Source organism: Amblyraja radiata, chromosome 31 (genome assembly GCF_010909765.2).
Source record: "Amblyraja radiata isolate CabotCenter1 chromosome 31, sAmbRad1.1.pri, whole genome shotgun sequence".
Lineage (NCBI taxonomy): Eukaryota > Metazoa > Chordata > Chondrichthyes > Rajiformes > Rajidae > Amblyraja > Amblyraja radiata.
Genome location: NC_045986.1, coordinates 14,875,566 through 14,891,407, shown reverse-complemented (window position 1 = coordinate 14,891,407; position 15,842 = coordinate 14,875,566). Strand labels below are relative to the sequence as shown.

Below are 15,842 nucleotides of genomic sequence, written 5' to 3'. Positions count from 1 at the left end.
TTGGGAGATCAGTCTGAAGTGTTGACCGTTTTGCTTCCCGCAGATGCAGGCTGACCTGCTTAGTGTCCGCATATTCCGATTTTATATTAGGGAGATACAATAGACGGGCCTGTTCTAGAGAGGAATGCATGGACCAGGTGGAACTGTCACCATCCTTTAATTGGAATGCATCTGGCAGAAGAGGTTGAGGGTTGAAGGTTGAGAGATAGGGTACCGAAGGACTACCTAGGTAAGCGCACAATGAAGAAAAGCAAGACAAGATTATACAGATAGAACTGGTTCGGAAGAAAGCTCATGGAGCACGAATATTATCCTAGTTCAGTAAGGTCAGAGTTTAGGATGATTAGAAATTTTAATCAATATTCCTACAAGTTCAAGGGATAACAAAAGATATTCAAATTACGTCTCAGCAGAAAACATGAGATAATTTTTCTTCATTAAGATAAAATTATAACTGCATTTAAATTGCAACATTATTATGCTGGAACGTTAACTCCTCTACACAGAATCAGAATGCTGCAACAGGACACCATTTAGCCCACTGATGCTGGCCATTCTTGAGGATCCCAGCATTTTTAGTTTTTATTTTAGTTCACCAACATGCGTTTATTCTTCAATATTTTTTACAAAATCATGTTATTGATTTATCAGATCAAATGATCAGCCTATTAAATAGTGCAAACCAATACAATTTAGTGTTTCAGTGCTTGTCTTATGTGCACAATTCAGACCACAACTTCACAGATAGCACTCCATGAAATGATACAGCCTGCACATTAGTATCAGTCACCTATCTTATATTATTGTTATTATCAAATAATACTGCAGTCAAAAGTTGGAGTTTTTAAAAATTTATTGCATACAAAATACATACAACATTTTCAAGAAACTGGTCGGATCTTAAAGGAAAAATTAGAGGAAGCTTTAAAATTTAATTTGAATTGTGGTATGTCACCTTGATTTTATTAGGAAAACACATTTTTGGCATTGGGAACAAACTCCTTAAAAAAAAAATCTATACTGGAATTTGAAATCTTGGTCATTCAAAAGAGAATTAAACCAATATTATACGATGGAGGAATGTCAATCTGTGCTTGTATCCAATTCAAAATGGTGGTTTCAGATCCAGCTGCTTACAAAATGATGAGGTTAAATTAAAAATTGGGCATCATGAAGTTACACCAAATTAATATGGTTTGAGCTAGTACGTAACTTGCCCTTCTGATTAGTTCAACATTTCAGGGGGAAAGCACTGCTCACCTTACCCAAATAAAAACCTCCAAACAGCCATGAACCCACAAAAGACCAGTTTCTGCCAACACTGTGAGGCGTGGTCATACAGCAGAGACCCAGTGCCTTTTCTTGTCAGCTCACTCTACATCTCTCCACATTGTACAATCACCACAGGAAGTTTGGGTTTATTGCTGGGGCCGGAGGGAACGTTCTGCAGGCAGAAGATACAGGATGAGCAGATAATAAACATGCATTATCTCATAGAAGGTAATCATACAACCTCACAGCTTACTGGTCAATGTTTCACATTGGTGCATAACGGATAAGTTTCTACAAAAAGTAGTCACAAATGTGCTGGAAGAACTCAGCGGGTCAGGCAACATCTCTGGAGAACATGAATAGATGATGTTTCGGGTCAGGACCCTTTTTCACACTCGTTATCAGATGCAGCAGAGGACATGCGAACAATTAATTGATTGAAAGACACAGCATGGAAATAGGCACTTACCTATATGACAATCGATCACCCGCTTACACTAGTTCTATGTTATCCCACTTCCTACATATTAGAGGCAATTTACAGAGACCAATTGACCTGAACGCCTTTGAAATTAATAGACCAAGAATGATGGAACTGGTGGTAGGAAGCATTCAGCAATGGGCAGAGGGATTATATAATGAAATTGAGGATTGAACCAGTGTGTCTGGGGCTGTAAGGCAGCAACTTTAACGCTGCACCACTATGCTGCCAGAACTCCTTTCAACGAAAATTCTCAATGAGGATCTAAAGATTGGGAGGAGGGGGCAAGAGAGAGAGAAATTGATACATTTTACGTGGTGGATGATCCAAAAGGAAGAGTTGCTTCTGATGGTGGAGCGGAGAGTATGATTAACTTTACACTCTGAGGAGTGCTGCTGACATTAACCAGAAATAAATAACAAAACTGCCTATTAGCAAGATGTACACTTTATCATGGTCATTATTACTTGTCGTGAAGCTTAAAAACCTTTAAACAGATAATCTTTAAAATTTCATCAACTGCAGCGATTGTTTGAATTAGTAGAACATAGGACACATATCAATACAGGATGAATAACTGGTGAACCAGAGAAAGTGAGAAGAGTCAGGGATGCTTAAATGTTCTTCTGATGGAATCAGTGATTCAATGTTAACTGCAAAGGTAATAGGGATTCGCTGACAGTAGTTTAAGAAATCCATGTATAACTGCACAGAAGTAACAGCAAACACTACTGTACAGAAGTCTGATCTAACATAATAGACTAGACTTTATTCCTTGAAGTGCAGAAGGCTGAGATGTGATTTTATAGAGCTGCATAAAAGCATGAGGGGAATAGATTGGGTGAATGCCTAGTCCTTTGCCCTGGGTTGGGGTATCAAAAACCAGAGAGTATGGTCTTAAGATGAACGGGGAAAGATTTAATCGGAACCCGAGGGCCAACATTTGGACACAGAGGGTGGTGGATACATGGCACAAGCTACCAGGGGAAGTGGTTGCTGCAGGGACAATAATAAAATTTAAGACATTTAGACAGGTGCATGGATCGGAAAGGTTTCGAGGGAGATAAGCCAAACGCGGGCAGATGCACAGAGATGCGTGCGATGCAGAGGAATGTGTTGGATTGTGCAAAACTCCATCCCTTTCAAAATGTTATACCTTTGTCATGGGATTGGGGATGATCTAAATATTCACATCTGTGGTTGATCCCAAGTTTGCCTGAGAGAGCACATCCTGTGGCATGTTTGCTGGATCTTCATTTACAGAACCGGAGAGGAATGATCCTTTTAAACCACACTGCTCCCACCCACACGTTCCTCACTGGAAAACCCCTGGCATTTATTTTTAGCTGAAGCGTATGCGCGCATTAGACTCAAAGTAAAAACGTTTGGCCGCGGACAGTACCAATGCACTGTTTGCATAGCAAGCATTTAACTTAGCCACATTATTTGCTCCTCGGCTATAAATATATCAAGATGAATCATTACTAACCTCTATTTTTCTCATTACAAGCAATCCATCAATTATTTTACCTGGGTAAAAAAAAAAAAGTTTTTTCTTTAAGGACTAAATAGGTAGGGGAATTTAAATAGATTCTAGATGCATTGATTAAAACTTTACAAGGAGGGCAAGGTTCACAGTGCAACGTTTGTGTAACGGCCCCGAGACTTTTGCTTTGTCACTCTGCAAATTCCTTCCCTGATCGTCAAACAAGAATCGAGCTCAACCCCCACGATGCCAGAGAACCATGTTCAAACTACTTACTCCCTCCCAAACACAGTTAGGCACAAAATGGTGACCAGTCACAGAATATCATCGGGCATGGAGCTGATCACCGCTGATCAGTCCCAGTCAGTGAATCCCACCAAGGAATGCAGCGTTAAAATCTACATGGATAAATTTAAATGCTAAAAACACATTAGTGGTATTGATTTCTTCACTTGATTTTCTGTGGGAATGTCCGAACGCAGGCCCGTGATCACAAGTAAGAATCAAACCACAAGAAAATATGTTATACTTCCTCCCATTGGTGTGAACAAACCAGCATTTTTTTAAAGAGGGAAAATGTGACGAATGGCATCAGAATTTACATATAATTTGCAAATAACTGCCATGGAATAGAGACACGAGGAACCGCAGATGCTGAAAGCTTGAGCAAAACACAAGTTGATGGAGCAACTCAGCAGGTTAGGCACCCTCTGGGAAGGGAATGGACAGGCAGCGTTTTGGTCGAGACCCTTCTTCAGACTGATGGAGTAGGAGGAAAAAAGGTGGAAAAGAGAGGTGGGTCAGGACAAAGTCTGGCAAGTGATAGATGGGTACAGTTGAAGGGGTTTATTTGGCAAATGGGTGGAGTAAGTGACAAAGGTTAGAAATGAATAGGAGACATCCAAGAATATATCCTGATGGGATTGAGGGCTTTCACAATATCCCTCAAAAGTGCGAGGACATAATGATCAGCATTCCCAGTCACAAGCCCCTTATTGAATTTAATGAACAAGTTGCTGCTCTATTGGTTCTAACCCAGTGGACAACTGCAGCCATGGTAGTCATTGGAAAAGCTTCCTTACCAAAAACAACATGCTTCCCATCCAGCCAATCACATTTAGAACATGTAATAAAGAACTGGCAACCATTTGTATTTGGGCCACTGTTTGCCTGTTAGAAACAGAAAAGTAGTTACTATAGAAATTACATTGAACAGTTTATTAGATATTTTTAGATATTACATATCTAGTTTTAGAAATGTTACGTAAGTAACATGGAGTGCTCTTACCATGGACAATAGACCAGGGAGAGTGTGCTTCATTTTAAAGTTTTCATCAGCAAATGGCCCTCTGTAGATGCTGCATACACCAGTTCCGTCTCCCTGTGGGCGAGATGTTGTCAGCATTACTTTGGTGTGTAGTCAGAAAAATATGGCACCAGCAAACACAAAAGAGGAAACATGCATTCTTGTAAAAATTAAATTAGTTACGTTCTGGAGATTTTAGTGGAATAGAAGGTCATGCTTATGTGAAGTGTTGAAACAGCACAATATGTACTTTGAGGATGAGCTATGATTTAAAAAAATAATTGTGTACATGCAAACACACAGGAAGGATGTGAATGGGCAGAGGAGATTCACCAGGATATTGCCTGAGAGTTATGGTGAGAGACTGGATAAGTTGGGCTGATTTTCCTTGGAGCAGAGGAGGCTGAAGGGAGGATCTGATATCAGAACATAAGCCATTCACAAGTATTACAGGTAATGTAAAGAAAACATTACCAGAGTGCAGTAATTATGTTACAGTATGATAGTGTACAGCTCCAGAGAAAAAGTCCTGGGTCCACAATGAGGAAAGTTGGAAGATCGGGACTATACCCTATATTAGGGAAGATAGTTCAGTAGTTGGAAAGCAGAGGGGACGAATCTCTTCCTGAATCTGATGGTAGGTGCTTTCAAGCTTTGGAATCTTCTGCTCAACAGGAGAAAGGAAAAGAAGGAATGATTGCAATGAAAAAAATCTTGATTATGTTGGTTGCTTCCCTGAGGCAGCATGGTGCAGATGGGGGGGGGGGGGGGGGGGGGGGGGGAGGGTGCACTGGGCTATATTCATAACATTCTGGAATTTCTTGCACTCGGGAGGAGCAGTTGCCAAATCATGCCGTGATGCAACCCAATAGGATGCATGAGTCTGAAGATGGGTCTCGACCCGAAATGTCACCCATTGCCTGTCCCGCTGAGTTACTCCAGCATTTTGTATCTACCTTTGATTTAAACCAGCATCTGCAGTTATTTCCTACACAGGATGCTTTCTATGATGCATCAACAGAGAACAGTGTGCCTCCGTTGTACCAAAAATCGTACGCCCCTCCTCTTCAATAGTAAAGCATTGCAGCAGAGGAGATAAACCAAATATGAAGATATTCATAGAAATAAAACAAAGTTATTTGGCATTTTTTTCCACATCGGGCAGGAGTCTGAGCGGAAAGCACTTCTCTTTATTCCCTTTCTTTAAACTGATAGTTGCTGGTTTAGTTGATTCAGAATTAAATTATACAGACCGCATCCAAAATTTAATTTCACCTGATTTACTAATCTCATGAGACAGCAGAGAGAATAATTGAAATGATACGATGAAAAGGAAAAAACAGCTCAAGCTACTCTCTGTGATGCGAGTGGGCAATTCGGTGCAATACTTGACGCTCAAGAAAAAGATGGCTATCGCTTGAGTACTACTCACATTTACAAAGTCCCCTCCTTGTATCATGAAATCCTTTATTACTCTGGGGGGGGGGGAGAAAAAATTTGCTTGAATGAAGAAAAACAATGATTCAAGAATACTTCACATGCACTGTTATAAATACCCATAAATGTAGTCAAAATTAATTCTAATGTTGCTAAAGAAAATAAATGCAAATACTAGAAATCAAACAAAAAAACTAGAATTACTCATCCAATCACTTGGTACCTGTTCTCAGGAAAATGTTTCAGGTGGAAAGAATTAGAGACCTGAACAGAACAAAGGGAGCATAAAGGAAATAAAGAAAAGCCCCCCTCCCCCCTTAAATCTCTTTGCCTCTACAGCTTTCTCGTCCCTTTTATGACTTTAAAAAAAGCACTTCCATTTGGCTTGTTTTCCTCTGGGTCCATGGACTGCCTTTTTTGCTGCATTTAAATTAAATGAATACAAGTTGTTGAAAAGGAATAATCTGTTACGCACTTAAAAGAAAAACAGTTAAATGCCTAAAGCAACCCAGGCTTTAGGCGAGAGGAAAGAGCATGATTAAAAAGGAATGAAAAACACGTTTTAAAGGTTTATCCACATCTTTAGCTTTTCTTTACCCTCAGCCTCTACACCTGCTTCTCTTTAAATAATATTCATCTATTATTATTTCAATTCCGACAAAGGGCTGCACCTGGAATATTAGCTGCTTGGTGCCCTCACAGGCGTCCTTTTGACCACCTGCTAATTTTTTTAAGATTCTGACAAAATAGTTCTATACATCACAATTTTACAACAAAAATATTTGAAATTAATTGATACACATATTCTTAAACAGAATATTCATAATTTATAAGCCAAGGGAGGATTTCCTACATGAGAAGTGGGGCAGAGTATGAAAGTTCATTTGAGGTATCCCGCAAACAACAAAATACCATTCAAGATCTGTTCTCCAAAAGTTTATTTACTTTGTTATAAAATATATATTCTATTACCTCAGAGGGATCTATTACCTCAGAAGTGACTGCTAATGCTAGAATCTTAAGCAAAACACACATTACTGGGGGAACTCAGCAAATTATTTTTCACATAGAGAGTGGTGGGTGCCTGGAACACGCTGCCAGGAGTGGTTGTGGAGGCAGATACAATAGTGACGTTGAGGTTCTTTAGAATAGGTATACTGAGAATGAACTCCCCGATTGATTGCAACCTTGACGTGGTCGGGGAGCTTGTGTGTCTCAGTGACCCCTGGAGCTATGCCAACGGCAGATTCGTCTGCTGTTAGGGTTTCCCATGCTGGACAGGTCGAAGGGTAGAGGCGAGACGAAGAGGGCTCCACTGGTCCTCCAGGTTGGAGGTTGAGCACACGGCTAACAACCCCGTCTCGTAAAACACATATGTTACGGAAACAGCAACTGAAGGAATCAACCGGTTATTCTGAGTGGAGGACCTTTGTTGCTGCCCTACTTGCCAGGAGGCATAATAGGCAAGCCATCATCACTGAGAATGAAGGAATGTGTATGATGTGCAGGCTGATGAGATTAGGTTATCTTAGCATTATATTCGGCAGAGGCATTGTCGACTGAGCGCTATGTTCACAAGTGCATTTATTTCACTTGGCTTTAAATGTAACAATATTGGATGTTGAGGCTTTGGAGAGGGTGTGGAAGACATTTACCAGAATGCTGCCTGGATAGAGGGTATTAGCTATGAGGGAGAGGATGGACAAAATTGAGATTGTTTTCTCTGGACTTCAAAGACCGTCTACTAGTATATAAAATTATGAGAGGAAGAGATAGGTTTTGACTGACTATCTTTTCTCCCAAGGTGGAGATGTCAAAGACTAGATGGCAGAACTTGAAGTTGAGAAGGCTAAAATTGGAAGATGTGCAACCAGAGTGGTGGGTGCATGGAATGTGCTGCCATGGAGGCGGTGGAGCCAGATAAATAGCGGCATTTAAGAAGTTTTTACATAGGCAAATGAAAATGTAGGAATGGAGGGATATGAATCGTATGCAGAGAGAAGAGATTAGTTTAACTTGGCATTATGTTCAGCACAGACATTGTGGGCTGAAGGGCCTGCTCCTGTGCTGTACCGTTCTATGTCTCAACAACTCATGGGGTAGGGAGTTATACATTCTCATCATGTGTAACAGAGTTTATTCTCACCTAGTAAGAGTTTATTCTGATTTCCCTATTGGATTTCTTGGTATTTATATTTTCCTCATGGAAACATTTTGCATCAATCAAAATCTTTCACACTGACCAAGACTTTTGTTGGCTCATTCCTGTGAAAATTATAAAATCCCCTGCCTTCTCATCCTTTTCAGATAGATTGAACCTCACAGCTCTGGTATGATCCTAGTAGATTCTTTCTACAACCTTTCTAATGCCTTTTTCTCTGCCATGTTAAATAATGCTTACCATGTCAGAGGAGGACATTCTCGGATCCAAGATGGATGCCAGGGAGCAATTTCATCAGTTACATTCCCTTTCTCTACACCCATTCAATTTATGTCTTTCACACGTACCCTTCAGCTACCCTTTTATTCATTTTGCCATTAACCAACATTAAGGGGCAATTTGAGGCCGCTCAATTTATCAGCACATGTTGGGTTGTGGTAGAAAAATGGAGCAGCCAAGGGAAACCCACGTGGCGATCGAGAGAACATACCACATCTATATGTTTGGCATCCAATGTTTGGATTGGACCCAGTTTGCTGAAACTGCGAGACAATAATTCTAACTGCTGCACAAGCTTGTGTCCAAAATCGCACATGGTTTGCACAGTGTTATAAGGAAGAGCCAGTGTCAAAAGTTCTTAATTAAGCGCAGAGTCCTGCAATATTTACATAATTTTATCTCGGGACAAGTTCTTTTTTTTTTTTTTTTTGTTTAGTTTATTTTATTAGAAGTTAATACAGTACAAAACAGTACAGTGGAACCTAATTTTAGGTGCCAACTATGTCATACCGTAATCCATTCTATGTACAACCTCTAGTTTTATGTTTTGAGAAGGAAGTAAGCAAGACAAGAAAAAGAAAACAATAGAAAGGGGAAAAAGAGGAAACATAGATGGTAGAGAATAGAAAAACGTGAAGTGTGTATATAAAAAAAAGAAAAAGTGGAAAGTAGAAATAGGAGAGATGACCCCTTAAAAGAGAATTTTTCAAATCTTTATTCGGGGATGTAAATCTATCCGCGGCATGAACTGAAATCAGCAATCTTTACGGTACCGCTGCATCACATGATTCCAAAAAGTCGATGAAAGGAGACCAACTCCTTAAGAATTGGTCATATTTATTTATTAGTCGTAGTCTCATTTCTTCAAGGCGTGCTATGTCCATCATATTCCTAATCCACATTTTAACAGTTGGTATAGTTGTATTTTTCCATAATTTAAGTATCAATTTCTTTCCAATTATTAACCCGTAATTAAAAAAAACATTTTGGTCTTTATTTAAATTGATATCTTCTACTATTATTCCAAATATAATCCATTCCGTTTTAGGTTCTAATCTTGACTTGAAAAGCTTTGTAAATATATCAAATATATCGCTCCAAAATTTATTCAACTTTGTACATCCAAGAATGTGTTATATTAGCGTTTTGAAACAAACATTTATCGCATCTGGGAGAGACGTTTGGATAAAATTTATTCAACCTCGATTTTGAATAATATAGTATATGTAATAATTTGAATTGAATTAAATTATGTCTTGCTTTAATAGAACAATTATGTGTGTTCATCAGATACTTTTCCCATCTATCCTTCGAGATCTTTATCATTAGCTCATGTTCCCAATCTTCTCTTAGTGCTTCTGTTGAGGGTAATTCTCTATTTAATATATTATTATAAAAGTATGATATTAGTTTTTGTGAACCAGCCTTAATATTCACAAGAGAACATACCACATCTATACAGGCAGCATCCAATGTTTGGATTGGACCCAGTTTGCTGAAACTGCGAGACAATAATTCTAACTGCTGCACAAGCTTGTGTCCAAAATCGCACATGGTTTGCACAGTGTTATAAGGAAGAGCCAGTGTCAAAAGTTCTTAATTAAGCGCAGAGTCCTGCAATATTTACATAATTTTATCTCGGGACAAGTTCTGATGGAGTGGTGATAGATTTTTATCTCTGATCATAATCCAACACTGGAATTTAAAAAGTCACATCATACCTGTGGAACGTACTTCCTTTGTAACCAATAGGAACCCCATCCTTCCTGGTGAAACAAGTAAAATAAAAATCACTTTTATTGAAATGGAGCTGATAATATTCAATGTTCTTGAAACGAGCATGGTGTTAATGTTCAATCCATGTTGGGTGCCTGAAACAATCTGCCATGGGTGGTGGCGGACACAGATACACGATAGTGGCATGCAAGATGCTTTTATCTGGGCACATGGATACGAGGGGAATGCAGGCAGAGGATATTAGTTTAACTTGGCATCATGTTCGACGTGGACATTGTGGGACAAAGGGCATGTCCCTGAGCTGTACAGTTTATTGTTCCAAGAGAGCAGGGAAATTAAGATTTAAGTGGTGGCTTCCAATCCTACTGGGACATAATAGACTCAGTGAAGTAAACGTGTTCAATCTTGTTCTTGTACATAGTGATCTGCACTCTGCAATACGGTGATTTGTTAACTGATTTCATCACTGCAACTTATTTCAGCAACTTTTACTGGGGGTAGGAGACATCAATGGGAGAACCCAAATTTAATCAAAAAATACAAAGTGCAGGAGAAACACAGCTGGTCAGACAGCATCTTTGGAGAATGTGGATAGGTTACGTATATTTTTTCAGAAGGGTCCTGACCCGAAACTGCACCTAGCCATTTTCTCCAGAGATGCTGCTTGACCCAATGAGTTAGTCCAGCACTTTGTGTCTTTTGTTGTAAACCAGCACCTGCAGTTCCTTCCTAAAAGCATGTTACAAGATCTTTATAGTAGAGAGCAGAACTCAGTAACTAGGTTCACCAAAGTGAAAAGGAAACACAATGAATTATTTCAGGAAAGAAAGTGAGATAATGCACATGTAACTACTGAGTCTTTAGTCCACTGAAGAAGATATTATCTAGCCACTTTTCACCACTAATGTAAAGGGGAAAAAGTCAGCTCAGATACTGGTACCACTAGATAAACTGGATCATGGGCTTGTATAGTTTCCAAACTCTGGTTGGAGCATCAAACCAAGTCCAAAGACTGTATATGCAACAAAAAAATGCACTGACCTGAATTCTCCAGTGCAGAATTGTCTAAATAGAGAAAAAAAAAAATTAGCAATAATGTTACAATGATTTAAAGTCATATTTCAGAACATGTTAAATACAGAGGTTAATTTAACAGCGTCTCACCTGATGTTCTCTGCTATCCTGGGTACAACATCAGCAAATAGTTCAATCTTCATCCGGCCTACTTCCTATTACACAAACAAAAGTACAATTTTACAACACAGTTACAATCTTTTCCAAGGAGATTTGTAGAATTTTGAAATAGTAGGGTCCAGGATATCACCTTGTGGCTGTCAGCTCAAGCAAATTTTGATGTGAAAATTGAAGGAATTAAGTGATGTTAGACTGGAAAATGTCAATGTGCAAAGGGATATGGATGGTTTTATGCAATAGTTTTTTGAAATTAAACATGCAGGTGTACACAATGTTAAGATGACACTTATTGCAAGAGATTTTGAACATCACAGCAAATTTGTCTTACTAGAGGTGAAACTCGGAATTGTGCATGAAATTTTAGATCTCCTCAGCTAGAAACGAGTGAGGGAGTGCAAAAACTGATTCCTCGGATAGCAGGGCAGTCGTACGAGGAAAGAGCGGCCTGACTTGGTCCATATTCATTAACGTACTGAAAAATGACAGGAGATTTCATTGAAGCTTGCTAATTTTTGACAGGCATCCCCATCTTCCTGGAACCAATGGAAGCAGAACACGTGGCTAGATGTAGTGATATGTAGAGAAACTCAGAGGATGATGAATACACCATTCTGGAATTTCTTACCACAGAAACTGCAAGGGCCAAGTTACTGCATACATGTAAAGAGGATAATGATAAATTTCTTGGCACGATAGGCATCATAGGGAAGGGGAGAGTTCAGGAAAAGGCATTGCAGTAGTGAATGAACCATACTTCGATTGAATGGTGGGGCATGCTTAAAGAGCCAAATAGACTAGGCTTGTTCCTATTTTTCTATATTTCTCTGAATAATCTAAAGCACAAAGCAGTTAAATTCTAGCACCAGAATAAACTGTGAAAATCTCCTCAAGAAGCACCTCACTCACAGTACCTTATTAAAGCTGGTATTACATAGAAAAGTACAGCACAGGCCCTTCAGCACACAATGTATGTGCCAAACACGATGCCAGAATAAACTAATCTCATCTGCCTGCACGTAATCTATATCCATCCATTCCTGTACAGTACTTGGCACAATAATACAGGAAAGATACGAGTACACTGGAGAGGGCACTAATGTTTGTCAGAATCAGAAAGTTTTAGCCACGAGGAAAGAATGGGACTATTTTAGTTGGAACAGAGGGGACCGAGGGAAGAATTGAGGTATCAACATTTATAAAGGGCTCAGAGAGTGTAACTAGGATGACTTATTTCCCTTAACTAAAAATCTAACATCAGGGAGAAAGATTTATAGTACTTGGTAGGAGGATTAGAAGACGAGGACAAGCATTTCACCCCAGAGTCTTGTAGGGAGTCGGACAATAGAACAGTCAAATTCTTACTTGCAGCCACATTAACACAACAAATACAATCTATAATACACTAAATGAATAATTAGTAATTATCTGGTTACTTAATGTTACAGTATTAATTAATTGGATTTTATTGCTTACAATATGTTTATTTGCTGTGTTCTTGCATTAATTGGCCAGTGTACTCATATCTTCCCTGTATTATTGTGGCAAGTGCTGTATGGGAATGAAGGGATATAGATCATGTGCAGGCAGATGAGATTGGTTTATTTTGGCATCATGTTCAGCACATACACACAGCAGCAGCAAGCAAGAATTTCATTGTTCCGTTGTCATGCGTTCGACAATTAAACACTCTTGACTACGAACCGGATGGTTGATTGAAGCAGAAACTCTCACTGCATTTAAATAATGTCTACAAGCATACTTCAAGATCTATGACCTGCAGGGTTCAAGTGCTGGGCAGATCCAACGTGACTGGCACAGATACGAAGCATTAAATAGCCTCCTTCTACATCATACTTTTTCTATAATTCTAACCATATATTGTGGCGGGGAGTCTGTATTGCTTTATAATTCCTGCATGGTGCACTGCCATTTCTGTCCACTAACATTGTAATTATAGAGTCATGCAGCTTCAGGCCCTTCAGCCCAACTTGCCCTTGCCGACCAAGATGCTCCATCTACACTGTTCCCACCTGCTCATGTTTGGCCCTTATCCCCCATAAACCTTTCCTATCCATTATCTGTCCAAAGTATAGTATAGTTACCGGTAGTGAAAGGTCTTTCCCATAGACCGTCTCAATATATTTGTCTACGAGTAAAAATATTTTATTTTTCACAACCAAGCAAACTACACACGGATATCCTGAACTAGCAGTACAAACTCATTTCTGGGGGGTTATGGCAGTAAAATGCTAACAAAGCATTTTTTTGAAGCAACAAACAATCTGCTGGAGGAACTCAGTGGGGCGAGTAGCGTAGGGGTAAGGAATTGACGCCATTTCAGTTCAAAACCTGCATCAGGACTGGTCGAGGTTTCGAGTCAAAACCCCGCACCTTAACTCCAAGCCTTATTGAATTCAGATTGAAATGAAGAATTAGTTTACATCACCTGCGCCCCCCCCCCCCCCCCCCCCCAGGAATTAAGCCAATATATATATATATATATAATTATTTATTTTGTGTATGTATATGTATATATATTTGGAGGATTTGTCTGAGGTCTTCCCTGAAAGTTTGATGGATTTGCACCATCTCCTAATATGGACTTAATTCTAGTTTTTTTCACACAAGTTTACAGATAACGAGAAGCTTCAAATCAATGGTTACAGAAAGACCATTATGAAACTATTACATAACTTGGTTCAAAGTTGGATGAGATTATTAACCCATGCAACCCTCCACTTGGTATTTGTTTTGAGTTATTCTTCCTTCCCATCAATGGAAAGGGCAGTCTCTTCAAAAACAATTATCCTGATCATTAAAATGTTCTGACTATTTGACCAAACTGATTCTTCTAAATTACTTAATATTCAATCAATCAGCTAATTGGACCAATCAATAAATAAAGGACCATTAAATAAAATAAAGAAATCTGACTGTTATTTTACTGGACACTTAGTAATGTGAAAACTGTGATTTAATGTGCATACTTTTCAAACACTGGCCCTCTGAGTGCCCCCCACCCCCCCTGGACTGTCTCCCTCGGATGGTCACGACACAGCTTATTTATTTATTTTACTTTTCTTTTTCATCGGTTGGAGCTGCATACTAAATCTCGTTGCACTGACATGCAATGACAATAAAAGATATTATTATTATTATTATTATTATTAAATTATTTCCAATTAAAATGATTGTGGATTCAAAATGAAGGCAAAAATTTAATCTGCAGAACCAAAATTGTTCAAATTCAAATTATAAAAACGTAGGCAGTGTACTAGGGCCCATGAAACGCTCATTCAACTGTCAAGTTATATGATTTTTTTAAATCTCCTTCATCAACAGTAACTGTTACAGACTGAATTCGTATGAAAACACACAACATTCCAAACAGTTGAAACCAGCACAGACACGAAAAACTGCAGATGCTGGAATCTTGAGCAAAACACAAAGTACTGGAGGAACTCAGCATCTGTGGAGAGAAAGGGCCAGGTGCCATTTTGGGTCGGGACGCTTCCCTTAGAAATGGCACTGAATAATACTTGAACTATCTGAATGAACACAAATAATTGAACACTAGTGAATATATAGCTCATTAATAGAATTAAATATAAAATCTAGACGAATGCCTAGCCTACACTTTTGAGTAAAACCTGCCCTCTAAAATATTTGATGATATTTAAGTTCAGGTAATGCAGCTAGTCCTCGCCCTCAACAACTTTACCTTTGACTCCTTTCACTTTCTCCAACATATAAATGTAGGCAGGGTGCTTGCATGGGCCCCAGCTATGCCTACTTTTTTGTTGGTTACATAGAACGGATCTTGTTCCAAACGGTCACTGGCACTATTCCTTCTCTACATCAACAATTGCATCAGGACAGCTTCCCATGCAAAATACGTTTTTTTAAAAATTAACTTCAACTTCCACCCTGCCCTCAAGAATTCACCTGGACTGTCTCTGGCACCACTCTCCTCTTTCTTGATCTCTGTCTCAATCACAAGGGACAGACTATCAACTGATATCTACTATAAACTTACCGACTCCCAGTTATCTGGACTTTAGTTTAGTCTAGTTTATTGTCACATGTACCGAGGTACAATGAAGTTTCCTCGTACCCTGGGCCTTGTAAAGACGCTATTCCCCTACTCTTAATTCCTCCATCTCTGCCGCATCTGCTCTCAAGACGAGGCTTCCAGTCTAGGATAGCTGAGATATCCTCATTCTTTAAATAGTAAACAGTAATAGATTACAGTAAACGTTGTATCCTCCTGCTGTCACAGATGAACCGCTCACCCACGTCCCCTCTGCGTTCCATAGTATTGCTCTTGCTCCCCCTACCCCCAGGCGGAACTAGGAAACAGTTTGTAGGCTGGTGCGATTTCACCGCACCGGCCTAACGTATCCAACACATTAGCCTCCAACATTTCCATCACCTCCAACCCACCACCACACCTTCCCACCCCCACGACTTTCCACCACTGTCTGCAATT

General features: G+C 39.3%; 1 protein-coding gene across 2 annotated transcripts in view; it reads right to left on the bottom strand.

Annotated features, from left to right (window-relative positions):
• Window positions 1-839: 839 nt before the first annotated feature.
• ppih (peptidylprolyl isomerase H) overlaps window positions 840-15,842 on the bottom strand; it is a 22,195-nt gene continuing 7,192 nt past the window's right edge. For both annotated transcript variants that reach the window (XM_033047826.1, XM_033047827.1), the window contains 8 exons: window positions 11,324-11,388; window positions 11,201-11,224; window positions 10,144-10,188; window positions 5,978-6,020; window positions 4,528-4,620; window positions 4,322-4,409; window positions 3,243-3,283; window positions 840-1,444 (listed from right to left, as the gene is read on the bottom strand). In XM_033047826.1, the coding sequence (XP_032903717.1) occupies window positions 1,376-1,444; window positions 3,243-3,283; window positions 4,322-4,409; window positions 4,528-4,620; window positions 5,978-6,020; window positions 10,144-10,188; window positions 11,201-11,224; window positions 11,324-11,388 (468 nt within the window). In that variant the 3' untranslated portion in view covers window positions 840-1,375. The remainder of the gene's footprint in view (window positions 1,445-3,242; window positions 3,284-4,321; window positions 4,410-4,527; window positions 4,621-5,977; window positions 6,021-10,143; window positions 10,189-11,200; window positions 11,225-11,323; window positions 11,389-15,842) is intronic.